Source organism: Bufo gargarizans, chromosome 8 (genome assembly GCF_014858855.1).
Source record: "Bufo gargarizans isolate SCDJY-AF-19 chromosome 8, ASM1485885v1, whole genome shotgun sequence".
Lineage (NCBI taxonomy): Eukaryota > Metazoa > Chordata > Amphibia > Anura > Bufonidae > Bufo > Bufo gargarizans.
The window spans coordinates 171,828,635-171,855,398 of NC_058087.1; the positions used below are offsets into that span (position 1 = coordinate 171,828,635).

General features: G+C 46.9%; 1 protein-coding gene across 1 annotated transcript in view; it reads left to right on the forward strand.

Annotated features, from left to right (window-relative positions):
- INTS1 (integrator complex subunit 1) overlaps window positions 1–26,764 on the forward strand; it is a 92,613-nt gene that overhangs the window by 23,321 nt on the left and 42,528 nt on the right. Inside the window, 21 exon segments of the mRNA XM_044304992.1 lie at window positions 1,050–1,226; window positions 6,840–6,948; window positions 7,053–7,173; window positions 9,345–9,422; window positions 9,746–9,903; window positions 10,053–10,149; window positions 14,058–14,149; window positions 14,255–14,315; window positions 14,921–15,118; window positions 15,717–15,846; window positions 16,268–16,318; window positions 16,320–16,442; window positions 18,485–18,634; window positions 18,737–18,916; window positions 19,564–19,668; window positions 20,909–21,076; window positions 22,028–22,139; window positions 22,225–22,383; window positions 22,980–23,126; window positions 23,300–23,398; window positions 25,021–25,145. Coding sequence (XP_044160927.1) covers window positions 1,050–1,226; window positions 6,840–6,948; window positions 7,053–7,173; window positions 9,345–9,422; window positions 9,746–9,903; window positions 10,053–10,149; window positions 14,058–14,149; window positions 14,255–14,315; window positions 14,921–15,118; window positions 15,717–15,846; window positions 16,268–16,318; window positions 16,320–16,442; window positions 18,485–18,634; window positions 18,737–18,916; window positions 19,564–19,668; window positions 20,909–21,076; window positions 22,028–22,139; window positions 22,225–22,383; window positions 22,980–23,126; window positions 23,300–23,398; window positions 25,021–25,145 — 2,640 coding nt within the window.

Sequence of the window (26,764 nt, forward strand, 5' to 3'; positions counted from 1 at the left end):
GATTTTTTTTTTTTCATGTCCGTGGATCCTCCAAAAATCAAGGAAGACCCACGGAAGAAAAAACACTAAATGATGTTTGGGCACATTATCGGTTACAAGCGTTCAATTGGACACTTGTTAGCGTTAATCTCCCTGTGTAAAGGTGCCGTTGGTTACCCGATGAACAAACAAAACGCTCGTTCATCAGGTAATAGATTGTTGGTGTGGTCACCTAAATCATTGCCGGCAGCAAATCGTGCTGTGTAAACAGTGATCTGCTTGTTTGTATGGGGATGAGCGATATCGATGGCGATCACTCCTCCCTATACTGTAGAGGGGATATCTGCATGTAAATGCAGCGGCCTTCTCCACTGACGAGCAAGCGGTAGTTGGGAAGGAATGTTTCCCTCCCCACAATTGGTTGTTACATTGGGCCATGTTAAGGGACCTTTAGTGTGCCATTACAGCAGGCTTATTGTTCAGACAGGCCAAGGGTTGTTTCGAGGTTCCCCAGGGCTGAACGTACAAGGTTCTCCCAGACCCCCAATCGTAGAGGGCAGTCTTTTCTTGATTGGGTTGCCCAATGGGTTATATGGCCAGGACTGGAGGTTCCATTGATCCCGGCCATTAGAGCAGCCTCTCCAGAACCGCGCAAGACACCTATGCAAGGCTTGCGTTTATGGCATTGTAAATGAAGACCCCTTTTTCAGCCACCAAAACACAGTTGAGCAAAATAATTTTAGCTAGTCACCTGCAGAATGTCATGTATGTATAAAAAATAATGTAAAAGGGGAAAAAAGTTGGTAAATTTTTCCTTAGCAACCAATCAATCGGACAATTGATTCTAGTGCAGGGATGGGCAACCTCAGCCCTCCAGCTGTTGTCAAACTACAAATCCCATCATTCCCAGTCGGCCTACAGCTATCAGCCGACAGCAGGGCATGATGGGATTTGTAGTTTTAACACAGCTGGAGGGCAGAGTTTGCCCATCCCTGTTCTAGTGTCTAACCAGCACAACACAAATAATCATGCCCGAGCCTAATGGCAGTGCTTATGTTTTCCCTTCTTAGTTTTTAGCTATGGTTTTCCAAGACTTGCTCACCAATAAAGAGGACTATCTCCGGGCCTCACGTGCTCTGCTTCGAGAGATCATCAAGCAGACGAAACACGAGATAAATTTCCAAGCCTTCTGCCTGGGACTCATGCAAGAGAGGAAGGAGGCTCTGTACACTGAAATGGAGTTTAAGGTAAGGAATGATTCTCCTGTATAGGAGACCACCCTCTCTTAACGCTGTTCCACAATGGGTATATGAAAATGGGCTATGGAAAGTGGACCGTCCCTTTAAATATAATCACCACATTCCACATTAGAGAGGCTCCCAAAGCTTCTGTATTTGTCCAGAAGAAAAATATATTCACCTAACAGGCCTAGTTCGCAGTGTTATACATAACATCTGAGCCCAGACATGCAGCACAGTCGGTGTTCCCAGGAAGGCCAGGCACTTGCCTCAGTAGCTTATTAGCAGGGTTCACGGGAAGAGCTAAATTGGCAGATTATCTGCATATCCTCTGGCCTGGCAGCACGGGCTAGAACGCACCCTACAGAGGACAGTGATGTAGTTCATTGGACATGATCAGAATCCATGCAGATTTTTTTTTTCTGCTGGGTGGGGGGAAATGGCTCTTGGACTACACCTTTGTGACTACACCATTCTTTCTGTGCATAGCTTCCGCAGCTCATGGCTTCGCTTTACTCATTCTGTGCTGTAATAATGAAGAAAAGTAAAAGTAACTCGTGTGCTGGACCCAAATAGATAAAAGGGGTTGCCCCACCGTTTAATAAAATTTGTTGTATAGATCATGAAACAGGCATATGCATTTACTTAGATAGTATGGCGCCAACTAGTGTTCAGTTTGTATATGAATTTGCTTGTTCACCTACTGCAGGGATGCTCAACCTGCGGCTCTCCAGCTGTTGCAGAACTACAACTCCCAGTATACCTGGACAGCCTACAGCTATTAAGGCATGCTGGGAGTTGAAGTTTTGCAACAGCTGGAGGGCCGCAGGTTGAGCATCCCTGACCTATTGGTTGGCACGTATATTCATTCACTGTCCCCACAGCCAGTATTCTGCATGGAGATCAATAGACATAACAGAGGAGAGTGTTTGCAGTAACACTCATTTAGAGCTGAGAAGACTCCTTCTGCAAGGAAAGTAAGAAGGGGTCATATTGTCAGCTAGAGATGGCCTTGCGGTTCACCCAGCGGTCGTTTTGCGGCGATCTTTGCTTGTTCGTGATTCGCTGTACATGCAAACATACGGCGATGTCCACCGGTGCCATATTCTTTTGCATTGTGCTGAACTTTGACCCATGACACCTCCATCAGGTGGTACAGGACAGCCAATTGAGATGTTTTAGCACATGGACAAACCCCCACCTTATCAAAGAACCCGATCTGGCAGCCATTTTACATTCTGTGTTTTGCTAGTGTAGGGAGAGGTTGCTGTGTGGAGCAGAGACAGACTGTTAGGGACACCAAATGCTAACTAATAGGGCCACAAAAGTCCTTTTAAGCACTGGTATAGGTGTGCTATCAATAGGTGTGATATAAAGGGGTGTGATATACTTATAATATACTTTCTAACATAGAAAGTATATTATAGTGCATTTGTATTGTGCAGTAGTTGTGTTCGGTTCTGATGAGGCAGCTAGATAGAGGGACAAACGCTATTGGAATAACTAATTGCAACTGGTGTAATATACCTGTTGCCCCCCCCCCCCCCCCTCCCAAAAAAAAATGATTGAGGGGTGTGATATACCTTCTTCCACAAAATACTGATTGAGGGCTGCGATATACCTGTTGCCCTAAATAAACAGGGTGGTGTGATATAACTGTTGTGGCAAAAAAAATAATTGAGGCCTGCGATATACCTGCTTCCACAAAATATTAATTGAGGGGTGCGAAATACCTGCTTCCACCAAATATAGATTGAGGCCTGCGAGATACCTGCTTCCACAAATACTGCTCTTCTCTAGAGACTTAGGCACAGGGTCATTTTAAAAAATGACAGGCAGAGGAAGAGGCAGGATGTTCCGCAGGGGTGGTAGGGGTCGGGCAGGTGCACCAGGCCGGAGCCTAAGTGGGGAGTTGCAGAAGGTGCGTGCGATTACTTCAAAGGGCGCACCATTGTTGGTTGAGTGGCTCACTCACCCTTCCGCTTCTGCACCCTCCTCGTCCTCTGTATCTGCACCCCCCTCGTCCTCTGTATCTGCACCCCCCTCGTCCTCTGTATCTGCACCCCCCTCGTCCTCTGTATCTGCACCCCCCTCGTCCTCTGTATCTGCACCCCCCTCGTCCTCTGTATCTGCACCCCCCTCGTCCTCTGTATCTGCACCCCCTCGTCCTCTGTATCTGCACCCCCCTCGTCCTCTGTATCTGCACCCCCCTCGTCCTCTGTATCTGCACCCCCCTCGTCCTCTGTATCTGCACCCCCCTCGTCCTCTGTATCTGCACCCCCCTCGTCCTCTGTATCTGCACCCCCCTCGTCCTCTGTATCTGCACCCCCCTCGTCCTCTGTATCTGCACCCCCCTCGTCCTCTGTATCTGCACCCCCTCGTCCTCTGTATCTGCACCCCCCTCGTCCTCTGTATCTGCACCCCCCTCGTCCTCTGTATCTGCACCCTCCTCGTCCTCTGTATCTGCACCCTCCTCGTCCTCTGTATCTGCACCCCCCTCGTCCTCTGTATCTGCACCCCCCTCGTCCTCTGTAGTGTCCACCCCTAAATACACCACCACCACCACCATAGCCCCTCCACTCGAGTCAGAGGAATTATTCCCCCATCCATTCCCAGACCTTACCCGATGCGCAACCATCCTTGACATCGAATGAGGAAGAGGAGGTAGCAACGGCCGCCACCCAGCGGTTTGACAACAGTACCCAGATCAGCCCAAGGAGGTAGGTCCCCGCTGTTGCTGCCTACTCTGAGATCTCAAATGTCAGCTGTGGTGAAGGTGTCGATGACGTGTCTATGAATGTCACGTGGGTGCCCACAAGAGAGGAAGAGGAGGGGAGTTCAGAGGGAGAGACGGAGCAGCAGAGGCGGAGGAGAAGGAGAAACAAAGGGCACAGGAGGCAAAAAGCAGACTTCAAATGTATCTGGAGCGAGCCATCCACCATACACGGTCACATCTGGTGCTCCCAGGACGCCGGCACATGGCTCCGCAGTGTGGGCTTTTTTTAACGTGTCAGCTGCTAAGTGTTGCCATCTGCAGCCTGTGCGGTCAACGCATAAGTCACGGTAAGCCCAACACTCACCTAAGGACGACCGTCTTAAGAAGGCACCTGGCCTCCCATCACCGAGCCCAGTGGGAGCAACGCCATCAGAACCCGCAAAGCCACACTCCCGGCGCTCCACGTCCTGCCTCTTCTCCTCTCGCCTCCCATTTGTCCTCCACTCCGTGTTCGAGTGTAAAAAGTTGATGACGTTGGATAACCCTCTTGCCCAACGGCTGATCGCTGGCTTGTCGGAACTGCTAGCCTGCCAACTACTGCCATATAAATTGGTGGACTCGGAGGCCTTTGGAAAATTTGTGGCCATTGGCACACCCCAATGGAGGTCTCCTCCTCTGCTGACTGCTCCTATTCCACTGCTACCGCATTTTCCGCTGTGCCCCCCAGCTCCCCAGAACCTATTCGACGTCCCAGGTGAGAGGTTGCCTTGCTGTGCTGTGGCAGTTGTGCCTGGAAGCCAAGAGCCACACCGCTCCTGCACTGCTTTCACCTCTGCGGTCACAGGCCGATCAGTGGCTAACCCCGCTCAATTTGACAGTTGGTAAAGTGCTGTGCAACAACGGGGCCAATTTGCTGAGCGTGCTGAAACAGGGCAAAATGACACACGTGCTGTGCATGGCACACATCCTGAACTTAGTCGTGCAGCGATTCGTTGCCAAATAACCCGGAGTCCAGGACGTCTTGCGGCAGGCCAGGAAAATCTCTGGCCATTTTAGAAGATCTTACATGGCAATAGCTCGCCTTGCTGACGTTCAGCGGCGACACCACTTGCCCGTCAGACGTCTGATTTGTGACAGCCCGGCGCGCTGGAACTCCACCTTGTATATGATAGGCTACTCCAGCAGCATTATGCCGTTAACGACTACCTGTACGAACTCTGCGGCAGGACAGGTTCTGGGGAGCTTGGTTTCTTTTCACCGCGCCAGTGGCTGCTCATGCGCGACGCATGCAGACTTTTGTGCCCATTTGATGAGATCACCAAACTGGTCAGTTGCAGCCAGGGCGCCATCAGTGACATCGTACCTTTACGCCTTCTTTCTGGAGCATGCATTGCGTCGTGTCATTGATCAAGCCATCGAGGAGCCTGAAGATGAGGAAGTCGCAATGCTGAATGAATTTCCAGGGGGGGGGGGGGGGGGGGACTCCATCCGAGACAAGTCAGCATGAGTCTGTAGAGGAGTCAGAGAGAGGATGGTGGATGGGGGGAGGAGGAGGAGGATGAGCAAGAAGAGCAGACTTTAAACTTTTCGGGGATCCCTGGTTTTGTCCGTGGCTGGGAGGAGGAGACCGAGGACGACATTCTCCTGGGCGATGAGCAGGAGCCAGGCTGCTCCACCGCTTCCAATTTAGTGCAAATGGGGGCCTTCATGCTCCAGTGTTTAAAGAGGGACCCCCGTATAAAAAGCATAAAGGTCAAGGACCAGTACTGGGTGGCAACGTACTTGGACCCCCACTACTGGGGTAGACATGTTACCAGCATCACAGAGGGCTGTCATAATGCAGCATTTCCAGGCCTTGCTGTGAGAGATGCTGCATGCTGCTGTTGCAGGCGCTGGGCAGAGGAATTTCAACCCACAGAGAAACAGGTGCGGGTACCAATCCTACCGTGCCTGCCAGAAGAGGGCGGTTGGAAGATGTGTGGGTCACTTCGGATATAAGATCATTCTTGCAACCAACCCATCGACAGCCGCCCTCCGGATCCAGCCTCAGGGAACGCCGAGACAGACAGGTGTCCAACTACATCGGGTTAACAGCCGATGTGGATGCTCTGAGAAGCGAGGAACCCCTGGACTACTGGGTGTGCAGGCTTGACCTGTGACCAGAGCTGGCACAATTTGCCATGGAACTCTTGGCTTGCCCCTTGTCCAGTGTCCTGTCCGAAAGGACGTTCAGCACATCAGGGGGCATCGTGACCGGTAAGCGCACTTGCCTAGCTCACGACAGTGTGGACTAACTCGGGTATAACAGTAAGTGCAGGGGGATCCCTGGGCGCCGCGCTACATGTCTGTATAGTTTAGTTTAGATTTTTTATTCTAGTGAAAGGTCCTCATAACCATAATTTTTTTCAATTGGTCTTTTTAAAAGAATTTGAAGCAGTTTTTGATATACAAGGGTTAAAATCGGTCTGTTTGGAGAGTATCACTTCAGTTTTACTGCCCTTGTGAAGCCTCTAGTCTCCTGACCTCATGAACACTAATTCTAGCTAAACTCTTATCCAACTGATAAGAATATGGGTTAAATGAGCATTTATGAGATCCGAGATAAGGCTTCAAATGAGCCATCAGCAGATGGAACTCAGGATGGACAGTCTGCAAATAGACAGATTTTTAACTCGTGTATCTAAAAACTGCTTAAAATTCTTATGAAAAAGATTTTAAAAAGATTTTTAGCTAAAAATGAGTAAAATGCAAACCTAAAAAATTGCCATGAAGGTGTTCATAGCCTTTCAGTTCTTTTTGGATATGATGGCAAACTGCATATGCCTGTACGAAAGCTGTAGAGCAGAGAAAAGTGCTGGTTCGTGTGGTTAAAGGGTGCTGTACTGATACTGATTCTCTCTTTAAAGGAACGCTTTGTGGTCCATATAACTGATCTGCTCGCTGTGTCCATGATGTTGGGGATTACCGTTCAGGTCAAAGAAGCCGGTATAGCATGGGACAAGGGAGAGAAAAAGAGTGAGTCCTCAGTGATGTTCAATCTATTATCAGGGTCTTTTTGCATTGTGTAAACCATTCATGCTCTGCAAATTATTTCTTGTGTTTCCCTTATCTATCAATAGGCTTGGAGGTCCTACGTTCATTTCAGAACCAGATTGCAGCAATTCAGCGGGATGCAGTGTGGTGGCTTCACACGGTGGTGCCGTCTATCAGCAAGCTCTCTCCTAAAGAATACGTGCACTGGTATGTGGCCTTACCGTTCTGTGATTATTTTATTATTTTATTTTTTGCAAAATGGTTAGGGTACTTTCACACTTGCGGCAGAGGATTCCGGCAGGCAGATCCGTCGCTGGAACTGCCTGCCGGATCCGTCAAAATGTATGCCAACTAATGGAATTTGTCAGACGGATCAGGATCCCGATACGTATGACAAATGCTTTGAAATGCCGAAACCGTCTCTCCGGTGTCATCCAGAAAAACGGATTCGGCATTTATTTATTTTTTTCAAATTTTTTGCAGTCTGAGCATGCGCACACCACAATGCCAGAACCGTTTTGCCGGAACACTCAGGGCCAGATCCGGCATTAATGCATTTCAATGGTAAAAAATGACGGCAAGTGTTCCGAAATTTTGGACGGAGATAAAACCGCGGCATGCTAGGGTATTTTCTCCGTCCTGAAAAGGCAAAAAGACGGAACTGAAGACATCCTGATGCATCCTGAACGGATTGCTCTCCATTCAGAATGCATGGGGATGAAACTGATCAGTTATTTTCTGGTATTGAACTCCTAGGACGGAACTCTATGCTGGAAAAGAATAACGCTAGTGTGAAAGTACCCTTAGAATGGCCCTCTAATAATTTGATCCTGTGGCTTCTCACTGCTGGGGAAACCAGACAGCAAGTGGTCACTTGTCCTTCAGAGCCATTCCATGAGGAATGAAAGGAGTTGTACCATAATCCTAGTTTATCACATATCCACACAATTGGTAATGTCTTTTTGCCAGGGTTTCCATCTCTAAAACCTCCACTGATCATGAGACTGGTGTGTCCCCCGTTTAAATTGACCGCTGGTCGCACATAGGTGCTGCCACTTATGACAATAGCCGAGCACTGTACTCCTCTTTCTCTGTCAGTTCCCATAGAGATTGGATGGAACGTCAATGTGCATGCGTAACAGTTGCCCCATTCAACTGAGAGACGCTCATGATCAGTGGGAGTCTCTGTGACCAGACACTTATCTATCCTGTGGATAGCTGATGTCCTGTTATTGTGGGGCAATCCTTTTAAAGGTTTCAGACTGCTGGGACCCCCAGCAATCCCAATAACGAGAGTCCCCTCTCTGAATAGAGTGGTAGAGCATGCTGGCCCCCTGCCTCAGTCACTTCTGTGGGACTGAATTGTCTGCGTCACTCCCATAGAAGTGGATGAACATATGCACTACTGCTCCATTCGCGGAAAGGACTTTTTATTCTCGGGGTCACCAAGGGTCTCTGAGGTCAGACCCCTCACAAACTGACATTTATCACCTGTCCTGTGTGATCTTTTGTAAGATAATCACCTAAAACTGGTATTCCGGTTATAAAAAGTTATACCCTTGCCACAAGATAGGGTATAACTGATAGGTGGGGGTCCCAGCACTAGGACTTCCACCAATCGCGAGAATGGGGTGCCCCGTCCCCTGTGGATCCCCCCCCCTTCCCTTAAATGGATGTAGCGGCTGGTTAGAAAAGCGCGCTGCTGCTCCATTCATATCTATGGGAGAGCGCTGGAGAGCTCTCCAGTGCTCCCATAGAAATGAATGTAGGGTCGGCACACATTTCCAAACAGCCGCTCCGTCCATTTCAGGTGGGCTCTGCAGGGTAAGTGCACCCCCCCCCCCTCAACCCGTTCTTGTGATCGGTGGGGGTCCCAGCAGTAGGACTCCCACCAATCTGATGGTTATCCTCTATCCTGTGGCAAGGGGATAACTTGTTATAACCGGAATACCCCTTTAAGTACATCGTTCCCATAGAAGACTTCTCCAGTGCAGGAGACTATCTTTGTAGCTTTGGCAAATTAATGAGCGCCCCGATCAGTCCTCCCAACTCCTCTATAAACCCCCTTCAGCTTTGTAGAGAAAGCACATAGAATAATATACACTACATCATCTAAGCCGTAGTATAATGGCGAATGCATCTCATGGCCCTCCTGTGATCTCGACCGAATCCAGTAATCTTCTGGCTATTTCTAATCTTGCACTTATTTATAATGAAAACCCGACATGAAATTAAATGACAGTCCTTCAGTTTTGGTCCCATCTTTATCAGTATGGGAGTATTGAATTGCTTACCGATGAATATGAGCAATCGCGCCTCAGCCACTTCTATTACCTGTTTATTCATTTGCTTTTTCGTATTTCCATTCTGTTTCGCAGCTTGCACAAAGTTCTGTTCACTGAACAGCCGGAAACTTACTACAAATGGGACAACTGGCCACCAGAAAGTGACCGCAAGTATGTCATCATATACTGCTTCCTTCATTTCCCAGTGTAACTTTGCAATGGCATCACCTAGTTATCCATATATTAATTCATTCCCAAAGTATTGACTCATAAAGACCTATCAAGAAAGCTGAGAGGTTCTCGCCACAGATATTGCTGGCGTATCGCTAGGATATACCCTCACTTTCTTATTGTTTGGGGGCCATTCGCTCTTATAAAGTAGCGCTAGCAAATTGCATCCTTTTTAAAGGAAAAGTCCAACTTGCCTAAGGAGTCCTGGCAAATGTGTCCAAGCTTTCTACCCACTACCTTTTCTTTTTCTTTGTCCGTTTAAGCTTCTTCCTTCGTCTCTGCTCTGAAGTGCCCCTGTTAGAAGACACCTTGATGCGTATCCTGGTCATCGGTCTGTCACGTGATCTCCCTCTTGGTCCAGCTGATGCCATGGAGCTTGCTGATCACCTGGTGAAAAGGGCAGCAGCTGTGCAGGCCAATGGTACACAATCTAGAGTGGAAGCGTCCGTATGAATGATCCGATGGACGATTGACTGAACGCCTTGTGTCCAATCAAAATCTTCTGTGAATGGCCGGTGTGAGCGTTGTAGCAATCTAATTATGGATCTATCTTTTTCACTCTCTTTGTAGACTTAGAAGTCCTCAAAATAGAAAGAATTCAGCTCCTTGATGCCGTATTAAATCTCTGCACCTACCACCATCCAGAAAACATCCAGCTTCCTCAAGGGTATGGCCTTGCTTAACTTCTGTTATTTTTGTTTATTTTTTGAGTTTTCATTTACCAGGGTTTTCTCCAAATTCAGGCAAATTATTTGTGTGTGTGTGTGTTTTCCCTCTCCCTTGTATGTAACACACTAAGGCCTCATGCACACGACCGTTGTGTGCATCCGTGGCCGTTGTGCCGTTTTCCGTTTTTTTTCACGGACCCATTGACTTTCAATGGGTCCGTGGAAAAATCGGAAAATGCACCGTTTGGCAGCCGCATCCGTGAGCCGTGTTTCCTGGCCGTGAAAAAAATATGACCTGTCCTATTTTTTTCACGGCCAACGGTTCACGGACCCATTCAAGTCAATGGGTCCGTGAAAGAACACGGATGCACACAAGATTGGCATCCGTGTCCGTGATCCGTGGCCGTAGGTTAGTTTCATACAGACGGATCCGAAGATCCGTCTGCATAAAAGCTTTTTCAGAGCTGAGTTTTCACTTCGTGAAAACTCAGATCCGACAGTATATTCTAACACAGAGGCGTTCCCATGGTGATGGGACGCTTCTAGTTAGAATACACTACAAACTGTGTACAAGACTGCCCCCTGCTGCCTGGCAGCACCCGATCTCTTACAGGGGGATATGATAGTACAATTAACCCCATCATATCCCCCTGTAAGAGATCAGGGCTGCCAGGCAGCAGGGGGCAGACCCCCCCCCTCCCCAGTTTGAATATCATTGTGCGGCCCCCCCCCTCCCCTGTTGTTAACTGTTGGTGGCACAGTGTGCGCACCCCCCTCCCTCCCTCCCTCTATTGTTTTAATACATTGGGGCCAGTGTGCGCGCGCCCCCCAACCCCCCCTCCCTCCCTCTATTGTTTTAATACATTGGGGCCAGTGTGCGCGCGCCCCCCCAACCCCCCCTCCCTCCCTCTATTGTTTTAATACATTGGGGCCAGTGTGCGCGCGCCCCCCAACCCCCCCTCCCTCCCTCTATTGTTTTAATACATTGGGGCCAGTGTGCGCGCGCCCCCCCAACCCCCCCTCCCTCCCTCTATTGTTTTAATACATTGGGGCCAGTGTGCGCACCCCCCCCAACCCCCCCCCCCCCTCCCTCCCTCTATTGTAATCATCATCGGTGGCAGCGGAGTAGAAGATTTTCATACTTACCTGGCTGCTGGCTGCTGCGATGTCTGCGTCCGGCCGGGAGCTCCTCCTACTGGTAAGTGACAGGTCTGTGCGGCGCATTGCTGTCACTTACCAGTAGGAGGAGCTCCCGGCCGGACGCAGACATCGCAGCAGCCAGCAGCCAGGTAAGTATGAAAATCTTCTACTCCGCTGCCACCGATGATGATTACAATGGGGGGAGGGAGGGGGGTGGGGGGGTGCGCACACTGGCCCCAATGTATTAAAACAATAGAGGGAGGGAGGGGGGGTTGGGGGGGGCGCGCGCACACTGGCCCCAATGTATTAAAACAATAGAGGGAGGGAGGGGGGTTGGGGGGCGCGCGCACACTGGCCCCAATGTATTAAAACAAGAGAGGGAGGGAGGGGGGGTTGGGGGGCGCGCGCACACTGGCCCCAATGTATTAAAACAATAGAGGGAGGGAGGGAGGGGGGTGCGCACACTGGCCACCAACGAGTTAACAACAGGGGAGGGGGGGCCCACTGGCCACCAATGAGTTAAAAACAGGGGGGGGGGGGTCTGCCCCCTGCTGCCTGGCAGCACCTGCCAGGCAGCAGGGGGCAGTCATGTACACAGTTTTTTTGTATATTCTAACCTGAAGCGTCTCCATCACCATGGGAACGCCTCTGTGTTAGAATATACTGTCGGAAATGAGTTTCACGATGTAGCTCATATCCGACAGTATATTCTAACATAGAGGCGTTCCCATGGTGATGGGGACGCTACAAGTTAAAATATACCATCGGATTGGAGAAAACTCCAATCCGATGGTATAACAGAACTCCAGACTTTACATTGAAAGTCAATGGGGACGGATCCGTTTGAAATGGCACCATATTGTGTCAACATCAAACGGATCCGTCCCCATTGACTTGCATTGTAATTCAGGACGGATCCGTTTGGCTCCGCACGGCCAGGCGGACACCAAAATGACTTTTTTTTCATGTCCGTGGATCCTCCAAAAATCAAGGAAGACCCACGGACGGAAAAACGGTCACGGATCACGGACCAACGGAACCCCGTTTTGCGGACCGTGAAAAAAAACGTCCGTGTGCATGAGGCCTTAGGCCCCATTTACACGACGTGTCTGTAACATGCGGATCATGGACACATTGAAGTCAATAGGTCCGCACTGCAATGTGGGGTGCACATGGCCAGTGCCCGTGTTTTTCCAGTCTGAGGTTTGCGGTCTGCAAAACGGACATGGACACGATTTTGTGAATGTGGGCTAAGGCTCTGTTCATATCTCTGACACGTACTGCTGTAGAGACACATCAAAAAAAAAAAAGTACAGCACGAAGTATACACTTTTTACTGTGCCACTGTATAGGAAAGGGCAGCTACTGCACTTTTCTATACAGTAAAAAAAAAAAAAGAGGAAAGGTAATGACATACACTGGGTGCAATGGGCCTGACGAAGAGTGATGCAAAATAACGCACTTGTGTACTATTCAAATGACTACTATCCGTGACACAGATATGGGGACACAGAGCCTTATATGGTGGACATGCTCAAAAATCTAATTATATTGGCAAAGTGTCTAAGACTCTTTCAAATATATGTGAGTCACACATTCCAGTCTCTCCGAGAGTATGTCTGTTTAGAGCTTTTAAGATCCCCGAACACTCCAAATAAACACAAAATCTATGTAAAATTTGACTTGCATCGGCTAGATTACTTGTTGCGGTGCACTGGAAACAACCGGACCCCCCACCTTTGCAACAATGGTTTCAGAGATGTGATCAACTCTATCGATTGGAACAAATTGCTCACTGGGATTCCCGAACACCCCAAAGATTCTCAAGCATATGGAGTCCTGGGCAAAAATGTTTAAGTTTTTACTGTATGACAAGATCGACTGACTATTAGTCCCTTGATTCACTTAAGTACTTTAAATGTTCCAGTACATATGTTACATATGCGGTCATAATCTCTACTTGTACCAAAGGTTCTGACACTGGTTAGCTTCTACAGCAGTCCTGTCCATCCCCCCTCTTAAACCCATCTCCTACCTTCCCCTCGGACTTCCCTCGTAACCCTTCTGTTCTTTGGTCATATTGTTATGATTTCTTTTCAATGATATATGGCAAGCTATTACAGCACAGTGATGGGAAGGTACCGTTTATTCTACTCGTCGTATAGACCTCATTCAATCCTGTAGAAGTTGATCACTGTACCAGCACTGTATACTTCTCTCCTTGGTTATGATGCTAATGTATGAGCTCATGTACTATTGTTCTTTTTATATGTTTTCTAAAACCATTAAAAACAAATTTTAAAACACAAATGAATACTATCCATCAACCAACCAATCACGCAAAAAAAAAAAAAAAAATGCATGAGAGCCTTAGGCAGCTGTGTTTGACAGTCTGTATTCTGGACTTGACAGCCAGACATCCCTGTGGATCTCCTGAACTGAACCTAAAGTACTATACATCTGTAGGGTTTCGTCATTTAATCAAAAGTGCTTGAGGTCCGGGTATTGAGTCCCTGATACATACACAGAAGTGCAGCTATGTCAACCCCAGTCAAAAACCTCCTCAGAGATGTTACATCTGTTTTGCTCTACTTTAGTAAAGTGAGAGATTGCTATACGTACTATTCCTATATTGATAGGCCTGTGTATGCCTTCCATTCCTATTCTATGCCTGTCTTTTAATAGACCATAAATGGACGATGTTAGTAACTTGTTGTCAAGTGTTTTTTTATTTATTATTTTTATGATTTTCTTTCGATATTTCTAGGTATCAACCTCCTAATTTAGCCATTTCAACACTGTACTGGAAGGCCTGGCCACTTTTACTTGTTGTTGCTGCCTTTAACCCTGACAATATCGGTAAGCAATGTAATGACTGGTTATCTACTTTTGGGTTTTCCTTTTTATATAAATGACTCTTAAAGATCAGTTCTGATTCTTTACTTTCACCCCTGTTGACTTTAGGCTTGGCGGCATGGGATGAATATCCAACTTTAAAGATGCTTATGGAGATGGTTATGACAAAGTAAGTAAAAGGGGGCTGCAAAAGAAGGTAGAAATGCAAAGCATTTATTATGTTAGTCCTTGACGTTGTTACAAGGTGTATTGCTTTCTTGGATACCCTGCAGGTTTTGGTGCACATTGCCAAATCTTTTGCTGAGTTAAAACCGGTAAATTTTGTCAAGTTGCAGTGATTAGAACTTATATAAAAATTGTATAAATGTTCACATTTTATTTGCTTATATAGTGGCAACATGTTTAGCAGCGCTTTACAGACATTAGCATTGCGCTGTCCCCAGAGCGGCTCAAAATATGAATACTCTGTCAGTATGTTTTTGGAGTGTGGGAGGAAACCTGAGTACATGGCGGAAACCCACACAAACACAGGAAGAACATACAAACTCCATGCAGATGTTGTCCACTGTGGGATTTGAACCTAGAACCCCAGCGCCACAAGGCACAAGTGCAAACCGATGAGCCACCGTGCAACCACTTACATGCAGAAAGCCTAATATCCTTACTTGCAAAAATGTTATGACTATAGTATGTGACTATTCCTTGTGCCTTTTGTACTGAGTTTTTATGCTCAATCCCCGGCATATAATTTTTATTTATTTTGTGATTTTGCAGCAATTACTCTTTTCCACCGTGCACCGTCACAGACGAAGAAACCAGGACGGAGATCATAAACCGAGAACTTCAAATTTCTCAAAGGGAGAGGCAGGAAATTCTGGCCTTTGAGAGTCACCTGGCAGCGGCTTCCACCAAGCAAACCATAACCGAGAGTAACAGTCTGCTCCTGTCACAGCTAACCAGCCTGGATCCACAGTATGTAGTTACCTGTTGTATCTGAGCTATGTTCTGCCAGCTTACATTATACTTGTCTTGGATTTTATTTGTAGGGATTTTGGCTTTGTTAAAGGGGTTTCCTCATCTCTGACAATGGGGGGCATATCACTAGGATATGCCTCCATTGTCTTATAGGTGCAGGTCCCATTGCCTAAATCGAGAACGGAACGGAGCCCCGAAAGTGAAGGAGGGCGCACTGCGCATGTGCAGCCGACCTCCATTCATTTCTATGGGGCTGCCGAAAATAGACGAGTGCTGGCTCGGCTATTGCCGCCTGCTCCATAGAAATGAATGGGAGCATAGGTTGTGCATGCGCGGCACGCTCACATTCACTTCTATGGGAGAGGCGGGGATTAGCGCTTGGTGGTGGCCGGACCGTGGGAAATCTGTGGTCCTCCAGCCACAGCGCTCGCCGCTCCATTCTCGATAAAGGTGCGGTACCCGCATCTATCAGACAATGGGGGCATATCCTAGCGATATGCCCCCAGTGTCTAAGATAGGAATACCCTCTTTAAATAGCCCTTCACGTAAAGACCTGATAGCCTGTACTGTAATGCTTTGCATTCTGTGCTTTCAGAGGGCCGCCTCGTCGGCCACCCCCTAATGCCATCGAGCAGCTCAAATCCTTGAACCAGTCATTACGCCTCGGCCACTTGCTTTGTCGTAGCCGCAATCCTGACTTTCTTCTGAATATCATCCAAAGACAGGTTTGTTGAAAATAATATAAAAATCCATTTGTACAATGATAGCCTGAAATACCTGCGTGCAGGTATAAAAGTGCCAGATGGTAGTTATCTTTACAATTGACAGACCGCAATCACACCGTCTCCCCCAAAATCATGTTCAAGTGTTCGTGCGGTTTCTATGGCTAGTGGAGATGATTGGCACCCTTTTATCTAGGTTAAGCAAGCAACCAGTCAGGTAAATATCCAACCTGTTTGCTCGGTTTTCCCTGACAGGAGACACCCGGGGCTGTCCCTATAGATATCTGGTGCCAATTTCAAATGGATCCGTGGACAATCTGGCAACAAAAATGTAATTGTCTGCAGCCCGCTTCACTGTACAGAAGATATGTAGTATATTGACGACTGTGGATGCATTAAACCTGTCGTGAACTGTTTATTTCAGGCATCATCGCAGTCTATGCCCTGGTTGGCAGATTTGGTGCAGTCTAGTGAAGGGCTCCTTGGATGTGCTGCCTGTACAGTGCCTCTGTGAATTCCTCTTACACGATGCTGCTGATGAACAGGGGGACGATGATGAAGAGAATGAAAGCAAAGAACAGAGAGCCAAGAAACAACAGGTTGGCTGGGACGCTTTGCTTACAGCAGTTTCCACGAGACTTTGTATTAGGGTCACGTCACCCACGTTGGGAAGATTTCTTGATGCGGACGCCTCAGATGTTTGCTGCTGTCTAGTGATATAGTAGCATATGCTTAGATTTTGTTTTTGAGGATGCTTCTGTATGGAAGAGTGCAGCAGGCTGAAAAAAAAAAGTTTTAACTTGTACCAGCCTGACTGAGGCCAAAAGGGCACTCTTTTGGGCTAGGTCAGGTAAATGGGGTCAAACGGACAATTCAAAGGCAATGTGAATGAAGTCCGTGTTCCTCGGCTCCAGTCCTCAGAGCCCACCTGCCGGTCAAGTTTTCAGGATTTCATTAGCGTTAAGCAGCTGATATAATTAGTGTCAGTGCATCAGGAGTTACCACAGCTATTCAGTCTATGGGATATTCTCAAATTGTGACCGGCAGGAATGGAGTTGAGGAACACTGGTGGTAACTCATTTGTCATTTTAAAGAGGTTGGCAACTTTGCTAAAATATGTAGCAATAGCCCCGATCTACTATTGGTGTGACATTCATCCGTATTTCACATCATGACTTATCCCTGCCGCGCAACAAAAGGACCCCAGGTCCCCATCTGTGGGTTAAGTAAGCTCTAACAATCCTCGGCTGCTGCCTGTATCCATTGGGTGCAGTATGGTGGGGGCCACGTGATCCACCCACATCACCACTTTCTCTGGATAGGTCCTCCTCTTCTGTGCTTGCGCTGAACATGATCATTGAATGTTCAGCACATGGGCAGAACAGCGTGAGTGCCCTGACTTTCTTGCTCTCCTTTATAGGGTTCCAGTTATATATAATCATGGATTTCCAACAGTTATACAGTTCTAGAAACAAGTGTTTACTAAAGCATACCTGTCAAGAGGGCTGATTTGCTGAAATATGTCATATCTCTTGACCATATTAAATAGGACCTGTCATTCTCCTGACGTGTATGTTTTAGGAAAACTTGTATTATCCATGAAGTAATCAGTAGCAGCATAGTTGTCTGTTACGGGTGAAAACGGGTGGTTGTCATATATTCATCCTATTGGGGGGGGGGGTTTAGGTGTAGAAAATGGTGTAAATGTTAGACCGCTATGACACTGTCTTACATTTAGAAGTGGCGCTGGATTCGCTGAAGTTATGTAGAGGCCAGCGCCTCTGCATAACTTTGGCGCATCCATCGCCAGTGCAGGTCTTCATTAAAGGGTTTCTGTAGGTAGCACATTAGGTAACATTGGCACTTGGTGTGTGATGCTGGCACACAGCAACTCTGCATCTTAAAGGGATTCTGTCACCAGATTTAACCCTATTAAGCTAGCTGACATTAGCGATGTGCTAATGTCAGCTAAACCTAACTAGCCTATTCCTACTTTTATCTATGCCCCCGCTACAGCAGAAATCTAACTTTTATAATATGCAAATTAGCCTCGGGGAGGGGGGCGTTCTCCCAACTTTGTCGCCTCCATCCAAGTCCTGATTGACAGGGCCAGGCAGCGCTCACATCTGTCTGCCAGCCCTGTGCTCTGGTGAAATCTCGCGCCGTTCAGCATTCGGCACAGGCGCGGTGAGTGAAAGACGCTCGCAGGCTGCCAGGTTCCTCACAGCGCTTGCGCCGAATACTGAACGGCGCGAGATTTCACCAGAGCACAGGGCTGGCAGACAGATGCGAGCGCTGCCTGGCCCTGTCAATCAGGACTTGGAGGGAGGCGACAAAGGTGGGAGAACGGAGCCTCTCGGAGCAGGAACAACGCCCCCTGCAACTAGAGGCTAATTAGCATATTATAAAAGGTAGATTTCTGGCGTAACGGGGGCATAGATAAAAGTAGGAATAGGCTAGCTGACATTAGCACATCGCTAATGTCAGCTAGCTTAATAGGGTTAAATCTGGTGACCTGTGTTTACGACCGGTGTCTAAAACGCCGGTCTTAAAAAATGACCTCCAAAGTGCTCTGAACAGTTCTAAAGTAAACTATGACATTTTATGTGATATTTTTGCTGTGTATCCGTTCACCTTTTAGAGGCAGCAGAAACAGAGGCAGCTCCTTAGCCGTCTTCAGGATTTGCTTCTCGGACCAAAAGCTGATGAGCAAACGACATGTGAAGTGTTAGATTATTTCCTGCGACGCCTCAGCTCCCCGCAGGTCTCTTCCCGCGTCCTGGCTATGAAGGTAAACCAATAGTTTCTCCACATGGGATTTACATTTACTGAAAGTATCTGATAATATTGGTGAGAACTGACTGCGTTTGGATGGTTTTTCCTGTTTTCTCAGGGTCTGTCCATGGTGCTAACATCCAGAGATCTTCAGGACGGAGAGGAGAAGGATCAGTCAATGGATGATGTTTCTTCTGACTCTGAGCTGATTCCTGGGTATCAGTGGCTGCTTAGAGACTTGCCTAAACTGCCGCTGTTTGGCAGTGTCAAGGGAACGACAGCTGTGGCTTTACAGCAGGTACCTGGACTTGTCTTAAGGGCATCATAAATGGTATTCACATTTCACACTGGCAAGGGGTACACTTCCTGGGATTGGGCACTGTAATGATACTGATGACCCATCCTTTCGCAGTGCAGTGTAATTACCGATGCTCGTCCCATGCAAGCTAGATGGCGTGCAGGTAAACACTGAGGAGGTCTCAGCGCTGTGTCCTCTTCAAACAGCTGATCGGCGGGGTTGCAGGGAGTTGGACCCTTGCAGATCTAATATTAAAGGGCATCTGTTAGTAGACTTGTACCAATGACGCTGGCTGACCTGTTCCATGTGTGCTTGGCAGCTGAAGGCATCTGTGTTGGTCCCATGTTCATATGTGCCCGCATTGCTGAGAAAAATGTTTTAATATATGCAAATGATCTTCTAGGGTCAATAGGAGCGTTGTCATTACACCTAGAGGCTCTGCTCTCTCTGCAACTCCTGCGCCTTCTGCACTTTGACAGGGCCAGGGAGTTTAAATGTGATCACACTTAACCTTAATTAAGAAGGAGAGGGCTCGGCAGTTGCAGAGAGCAGAGCCTGTAGGTGTAACGGTAACGCCCCTGTTGCTCTTGGAGGTGTTTTTGTTTCTCATTTATTATTTTTTATTATTATTATTTATATTCTTTCAGGCTATCCATATGGAGACTGACCTAAGAACCATCAGTGCTTATCTTGTGTACCTCTCCCAGTATGCACCAGTTGAAGGTCAAGGACAACATAATGAACTTGCACTGGTGAGGGACAATTCTTTTTCAGTTGGAGTCACCTATTAGCAAGGGACTCGGAAGAGGGGAAGTAGATATAATATGAAATTAAAGGAGTTGTCTCATCAGACGTTTGCCTCCCTTGTCTGTCATGAGACAACCTCTTTAAAGGGAGTCTTTTACCTAAACTGACCATTATAGAACACTAACACCATGATCTGTATTATAGTACCCATATTGGAATGCTACTTGCCGTATTGCTGTCCGTCGCTTATTTTCGCTAAAAAACACTTTTATTTAATATGTTAATTAGGTTCTGAAGGTGCTCAGAGGCGGCGTTCAAGCGGCCGGTGCCCAGGCCCCTTGTCGCTTTTCATATTAAACCCCTCCCCTTTCAACCCTCTGCCCACCCTAGGTTCTTCAGAAATCCAGCGCGGTTCACAAGATTCGCAGTTCCTGCGCACTTCATTCCCCATTATGGGCAGAGGCACAAGAGTGTTTAATGTGCACGTGCCGGCCCGTACATCTAGCTGGCCTTGTGCCTCTGCCCATAATGGGGAATGAAGTGCGCAGGTGCGTCGAATTTTGTGAACGGCGCTGTCGCTGGATTTTTGAAGAATCTAGGGCGGGACAGAGGGGTGAAAGGGGAGGGGTTTCATATGAAAAGCAACGAGGGGCCTGGGCACCGGCCGCTTGAACGCCGCCCCTGGGCACCTTCAGAACCTAATTTTCAATCATCACATGTAATTGATCGGCATGTAACTGATAGTGGCCAGTGATTGGCTGTAGAGGTCACATGACTGAGTGATTTCTGCAGACTCAGCAGTGATTTGAAGTGACGGAAAGTGGAGGTGGGTCATTTAAAGGTGAGGTTTATTCTTTTCGCACAGTTCCCTTTTCTAGGATAACTTTAAAAATCGCAGAAAACCATTGTGTTTTTTTTTTTTTTCCTCAAATGGTTTGCATAATGACCATGTTTGTCTTCTACTGTGCAATAAGGTGAATGGGGCTAAACTGCAGTACCAGCCCATGGGTAAGAGTGGCATTCTTCCTGAGGAAAAAGGTAGATTTTTATTTATTTTTTTCCTATCATTTACAACCCTGTTGTAGTCTCCTGTCTGGCATTTTGGTGGAATTCAGGGAACCCACTTGAACGGTTTCAGCGGGTGTAAAGATCCATTTGGTTCATAGGGCCTCTAACCAGTCCACAGCTCAGGGCCTTGCTATTACTTAGGATTGGTCATTGCATCTGTTTGTCCCTCTGTTGCAGGATGTGGCTCGTCTGACAGTGGAACGCTCCACAATAATGGGTCACCTTTTCTCCAAGCTGTCTTACTGCCCAGAATCCAATGCTGTTCTGTCCGCCCTCCTTTCCATTTTCTCACGCTATGTCAAACGTATGCGAAAAAGCAAAGAAGGAGATGAAGTGTATAGCTGGGTATGTATTTTCATTCATTGTTTGTTCTCTTTACCTCAAGTTTGATTTTATTCCTTAACAATTACCCTACTTGTACTCCAGACCTTGGGTCTTTAAAGATGGTACCCACTCAGGAGCTGAGCTGGCACCATAGATGCCAGACGCCTAATGTTTTACTCAGCAGGCTCCCAGTGGCAGAGTCCGTGATTGGTCAGTTGTGACCACGGTATCTGAGCAGTTATTTGACTGAAGGGCTCCCCCCTGCTCAGAGATCGAGGGATCTGTTTAGTTGCTCTGGCAGCCTCGGGCCTTTTTAAGGCTTGATAGCAGCATAGTGATTCTACCATAGACTGCAATAGTAAATCCTTGCAGTCTGTGGGAGAAGGGATCAGACGATCTCACTGTTAGTCCCTTAGGGGGACTAAAATAGTGGTTGAGGTTTTTAATTATAAGTGATTCATGGTGTAGATTACTAATCTGTTGTAGATCATTTAAATTACTCGCTGTCAAAACCTTAGGCTTGCTTAGGTTAGTTTCATACATGTATCAAAGAAATCTGTTTGGCTGTTCAGGCAGAGAACAGCCTGCCAGAGTTCTGTAGATCCGGCATGGGATGCAGCGGGGATCCAGCCACTCCCTTGCATATATGCCGAGATTGCGTGCTGTGACTTTTTTTTTTTTGTCCATTCAAATCCCAGCTAATATGCCAGGAAGTGGCTGGATCCACACTGCATCCCATTATAGCCAATGGGGTCCAGTTAGCACACAGCACTATCCGGCTATGCCAGATCCAGAGAACTCCAGCAGGCTGTTCTCTGCCGGAGCAGCCTGCTGCATTTCTTTGTCACATGTGATTTGTTTTATTAATCAATTTCATGTAGTAATAATAATCTTAATTTCTTTTTTTTATAGCGCCAACGTATTCTGCAGCACTTTACAAATGTAACTTTTATTTATTTATTTTTTGCTCAGTCTGAATCACAGGATCAGGTTTTCTTACGTTGGATCACTGGGGAGACTGCTACAATGCATATTCTGGTTGTCCACGCCATGGTCATTCTGCTGACCCTCGGCCCTCCTCGTGGTCAGTATTATTTTTGTTAGTTTAGTTCCTTGAAGAATCTGTAGATGCAATTTACACGATTGTGTACCTTTTTGTTTTATAATAGGCCCTAGTGACTTCTTTGCCTTGTTGGACATTTGGTTTCCTGAGAAGAAACCTCTCCCTACAGCATTCTTGGTGGACACTTCAGAAGAAGCGTTATTGCTTCCTGACTGGCTGAAACTCCGGATGATTCGTTCAGAGGTTCCTCGTCTTGTGGATGCCGGTAAGTTTAAAGACCATTCGGGACAAACCAGGTCACATCTTGTTTTTGCCATGTGTACATCAGGAGCATTCTCATGTGTGTCCATGTACCCCTGTGCATCCAGCATATACCAGAAGAGTGCAGCCTATCAGAAAGCATATTCTATAATGTCCAAGAATGTTCCTGAGTGTACCTCCAAGGGAATGCAAAATGATATATGAACAGAGCCTTAGATTTCATGTTCAAACAAGATGTCACCTGCCTTGAAGTTTTTTGGGAGCCCCTCGTAATGCAAAAGAAGGATGGCGTGCTCTGTGTAGACAGTGAATGTCCATCAGGTCCTGCCTTCACCCGAACACTTTAGATTGTCCTGCCGATCCTGCGTCTAATGAGGGATCTGCCAATGAAACAATGTTCTTTGATCACTGGGACTGGTATCTACATGTTTGCTTTGAGGAAAAGGCATAAAACGTGAAAAAGATTACAGTCAAAATGATCATATCTAGTGTAAAGGACATAGTAGACAGTCTGAACACAAGCATACATATCAATCTCCTGTTTTAGCGCATCTTTTAGAAATGGCATGTTATTTTTCTTAATGTTGGGTTTGCTTTTAGCATTGCAGGATTTGGAGCCGCAGCAGTTGTTGCTTTTCGTCCAGTCTTTTGGTATCCCGGTGTCCAGTATGAGCAAGCTCCTGCAGTATCTGGACCAGGCGGTGTCCCATGAACCTCAGTCGCTGGAGCAGAACATCATGGATAAGAGTGAGTTCTGGAGCCTTGGGATTCTTTCTTGTGTATTTTAGCACATGGCATATTTATTTTTTTTATGATCTTTAGGTTGCATTAAATTAAATATCCATCTTCTCATAAACAGCAGAATAAAAAACACAGATCTGTCCCATTTTTATGATTTTTTTTTTTTTTTTTTCTTTCAGATTACATGGCGCATTTGGTGGAGGTTCAGCATGAGAGAGGTGCAACTGGGGGCCAAATTTTTCATAGTCTGCTGACTGCTTCAATACCACCTAGAAGAGGTGGGTAAAAATCGACTAACTTGTGGCAAAACAGGGGTCTCAGGACCCCCTTCTAGTGATTGGTGGGGGGCGTGGATCCCAATTATCACCTAACCAGGGGATAGGTGATACGTGTTATTTGTGGGATAGCCCATTTAAAGAGGAGCTGCCCCCTCTCCTGACATATTTGTGTTAGTAAATATTTGCATTCCCCATGCGATAACACTTCTGGAGTATTCTGGTTATGCTGTGCCGTTCCTCTGTTATTCCTGTAAGAAGTTTATGGATAAATTGCCAACTGGGCATTGCAATTCCCGTTGTCAAAGAGGTATGTCCCTGCACAGTCTGCCGCTGCCAGCACTGATTGGACAGCGTCAAACTGTGCAAAGACACAGCCAACTGGGGACAGCAGATAACTTGTCCGTAAACGTCTAATAGGAATAAGAATTGTCATTTCATTTGGAATGTAGTTATGTTACTAAAACAGCCATGTCAGGAGAGGTGACAGGTCCCCTGTCAGTGATTGACAGCTATCTCTGTATACACAGTCATAGAGGGAAGGCTGTCAGTCACAGATAGGACCGCCTCCTCATAGAGGGAAGGCTGTTAGTCACTGATAGGACCGCCTCCTCATAGAAGGAGGGCTGTCAGTCACTGATAGGACCGCCTCCTCATAGAAGGAGGGCTGTCAGTCACTGATAGGACCTCCTCCTCATAGAAGGAGGGCTGTCAGTCACTGATAGGACCGCCTCCTCATAGAGGGAAGGCTGTCAGTCACTGTTAGGACCGCCTCCTCATAGAGGGAAGGCTGTCAGTCACTGATAGGACCTCCTCCTCATAGAGGGAAGGCTGTCAGTCACTGATAGGACCGCCTCCTCATAGAGGGAAGGCTGTCAGTCACTGATAGGACCGTCTCCTCATAGAGGGAAGGCTGTCAGTCACTGATAGGACCTCCTCCTCGTAGAAGGAGAAGGCAGTCAGTCACTGATAGGATAGTCTTCTCATAGAGGGAAAGCTGTCAGTCTCTGACAGGACCACCTCCTGGACTTCAAAACCCAGAATGAGAAGGAATTTAATTAAATGAGTGACACGAGCTGCTGAATCTTTTCCCGTAATACGATATCTGCTCAGCTCCTCCTGCTCTACAACATGCTGCTTGCTGATTACACTGCATTTTCATGGTGACAGATTTCCTTTAAAGACGACCTGTCCATTCTCCTGACATGTATTTTAATAAAATGCTTACTCTCCCTATAAAATAACAAATTTGGGGCACCATTTGTGCATTGTGCCATTCCTTTGTTAATCCTCTCGGGAAAGATATCCATTGAGAACTCGCCAGTGCCTTTCCCTGGTCAGCAAGGTGTTTGTTTGTTTTTGCACAGATTTGACAGTGTTGGTTTATTCATACATTTGCATGTAGGATATGAAAGGAATATCACACGACTAATTACTGAAGCAGGTCAGGAGAGCTGGCAAGGTCTTTGTAAATGTTTGTCATTCTAATTTATACCTACAAAGAAATGCCGAAATTTCCCCACACCTCACACCACGTTTTCTGTGTTGGGCTACACGTCACTTTGTTTGCTGGCTGGAAACGGAGAGCGGGTTTAACGTGTTTCCTTTCTTTGTTGATGCCTCAGATAGCGCAGACGTAGTAAAACGTAAACCCAGCACTGAAGTACCTCAAGGACAGGTGCGACCCAGAGGTCTCACACAGATCCCCGTGCTCGGACCAGAAGATGACTTAGCCGGAATGTTTCTGCAGGTAAGTGATGCAGAACTGCTTTACGTATCTTACACTGAGGACATTGGGGCTGATTTACTATTAGTGTGGCACTTTGCACTGTCTAAGAATACAAAGGGGCACATTTATTAAGACCGGCGTTTTAGACGCCAGACTTAATAAAGCCCTAAGCTGGCGGTGGCTCCGTGGAGTTATGAAGAGGAGCAGGCCTCTACATAACTTCGGTGCATCTAGCGCCAGTTCTAAATTGAAGACGGCTTCATAGCTGTCCTACATTCTACAGGTGTAGAAAATGATGAATGATACGAGCCTGTCGGCCTTTCGCCTTCCCCGCCAATGTCACGCCCACAATTTTGGACCTGGCGTGAGCAAGGAAAATTTGCATATTGCGTCGGAACTAACCGTCGCACCGCAATCTGCACCTGAAATACGCCTAATACAGGCTTATTTCAGCATCTTAAATGACCCCCAAAGTCTTTATATTAGGCAAATTTACTATTCTGGCATGTGGACCTTTAATAAATCTGGAGTATTGTAAATCCTGCACTAGATTTACTCCAGAATTCTGTCCATGTGCCAAAAATGTGTCCGTGCACAAAATAAATGGTCTAGTCCAGGGATCAGCAACCTCCGGCACTCCAGGTGTTGTGAAACTAAATCTCCCATCATGCACACTTGCTTGGCTGTTCTCAGAACTCCCACAGAAGTGAAAGGAGCATGCTGGGAGTTGTAGTTTCACAACAGCTGGAGTGCCGAAGGCTGCTGATCCCTGGTCTAGTCTGTGTTTACGCGACCTATAAGTTGACTGCACTGAAATGTTGGCACATTTTTGATGCCCAGATCGACATTTGGGCCACGGAGTAAAAAGCTTACAAAATTGTGTAAAACAGTTGGTGTATGTGATGCAAAGTGTACACACCAGTTTTTAGTGGCTAATTGCACCAAATAACTGGCACATTTTCAATAGTACATGTGCCTCACAGAGTTCTCATTCGAGAGGGCACAACTCCAGACACCCAGGAGCCTAACTATCATGGGTGCAGAGAGTGTGGTTGTGCCTAGGAGCCTGAGGGGCACATAAGGTCTATCTTCCCCATATGAGAAGATCAGTACTATAAATGAAGCATGACGGGTGGCGGTTGTGTGGTTACCAGTTACACTTCTGTACTCTCTATACTATGTCTTGGTATGTGTACTTTGAGTCTAGTGTGTTGACAGGATTAAGTGGGGGAAAAATACAAAAAGTAAGATGTTGCTAATAGTAAACAGAAACTTTGCAAAAAGTTAAGTGGTGTAAATTGAGGATTTTTAGATTATGCCTTTTTAGAAAGCATTTGAGACTGCATCCTACAGCTCAGACACATTCAGATGAGTGGGACTATATTGCAGTACCAGACATAGCCAGTACCAAACTAACGGCTCTGCCCCTTTAATCAGCTTTATAAGTAGGGGTGCCCCCAACCAGTCTGACACTGAAGGTCCATACTATGCAGGTGCACGAAGTCCAGTTCCTCAAACCATTGGGGAATTTGACTAAGGCCGGCGTCAGCAACTTGTGGCGTCCCAGCTATGAAACTACAACTACCAGCATATACCATTTTACATTGCTGGAGTACCCAGGGGTTGCTGGTCCCTCATGG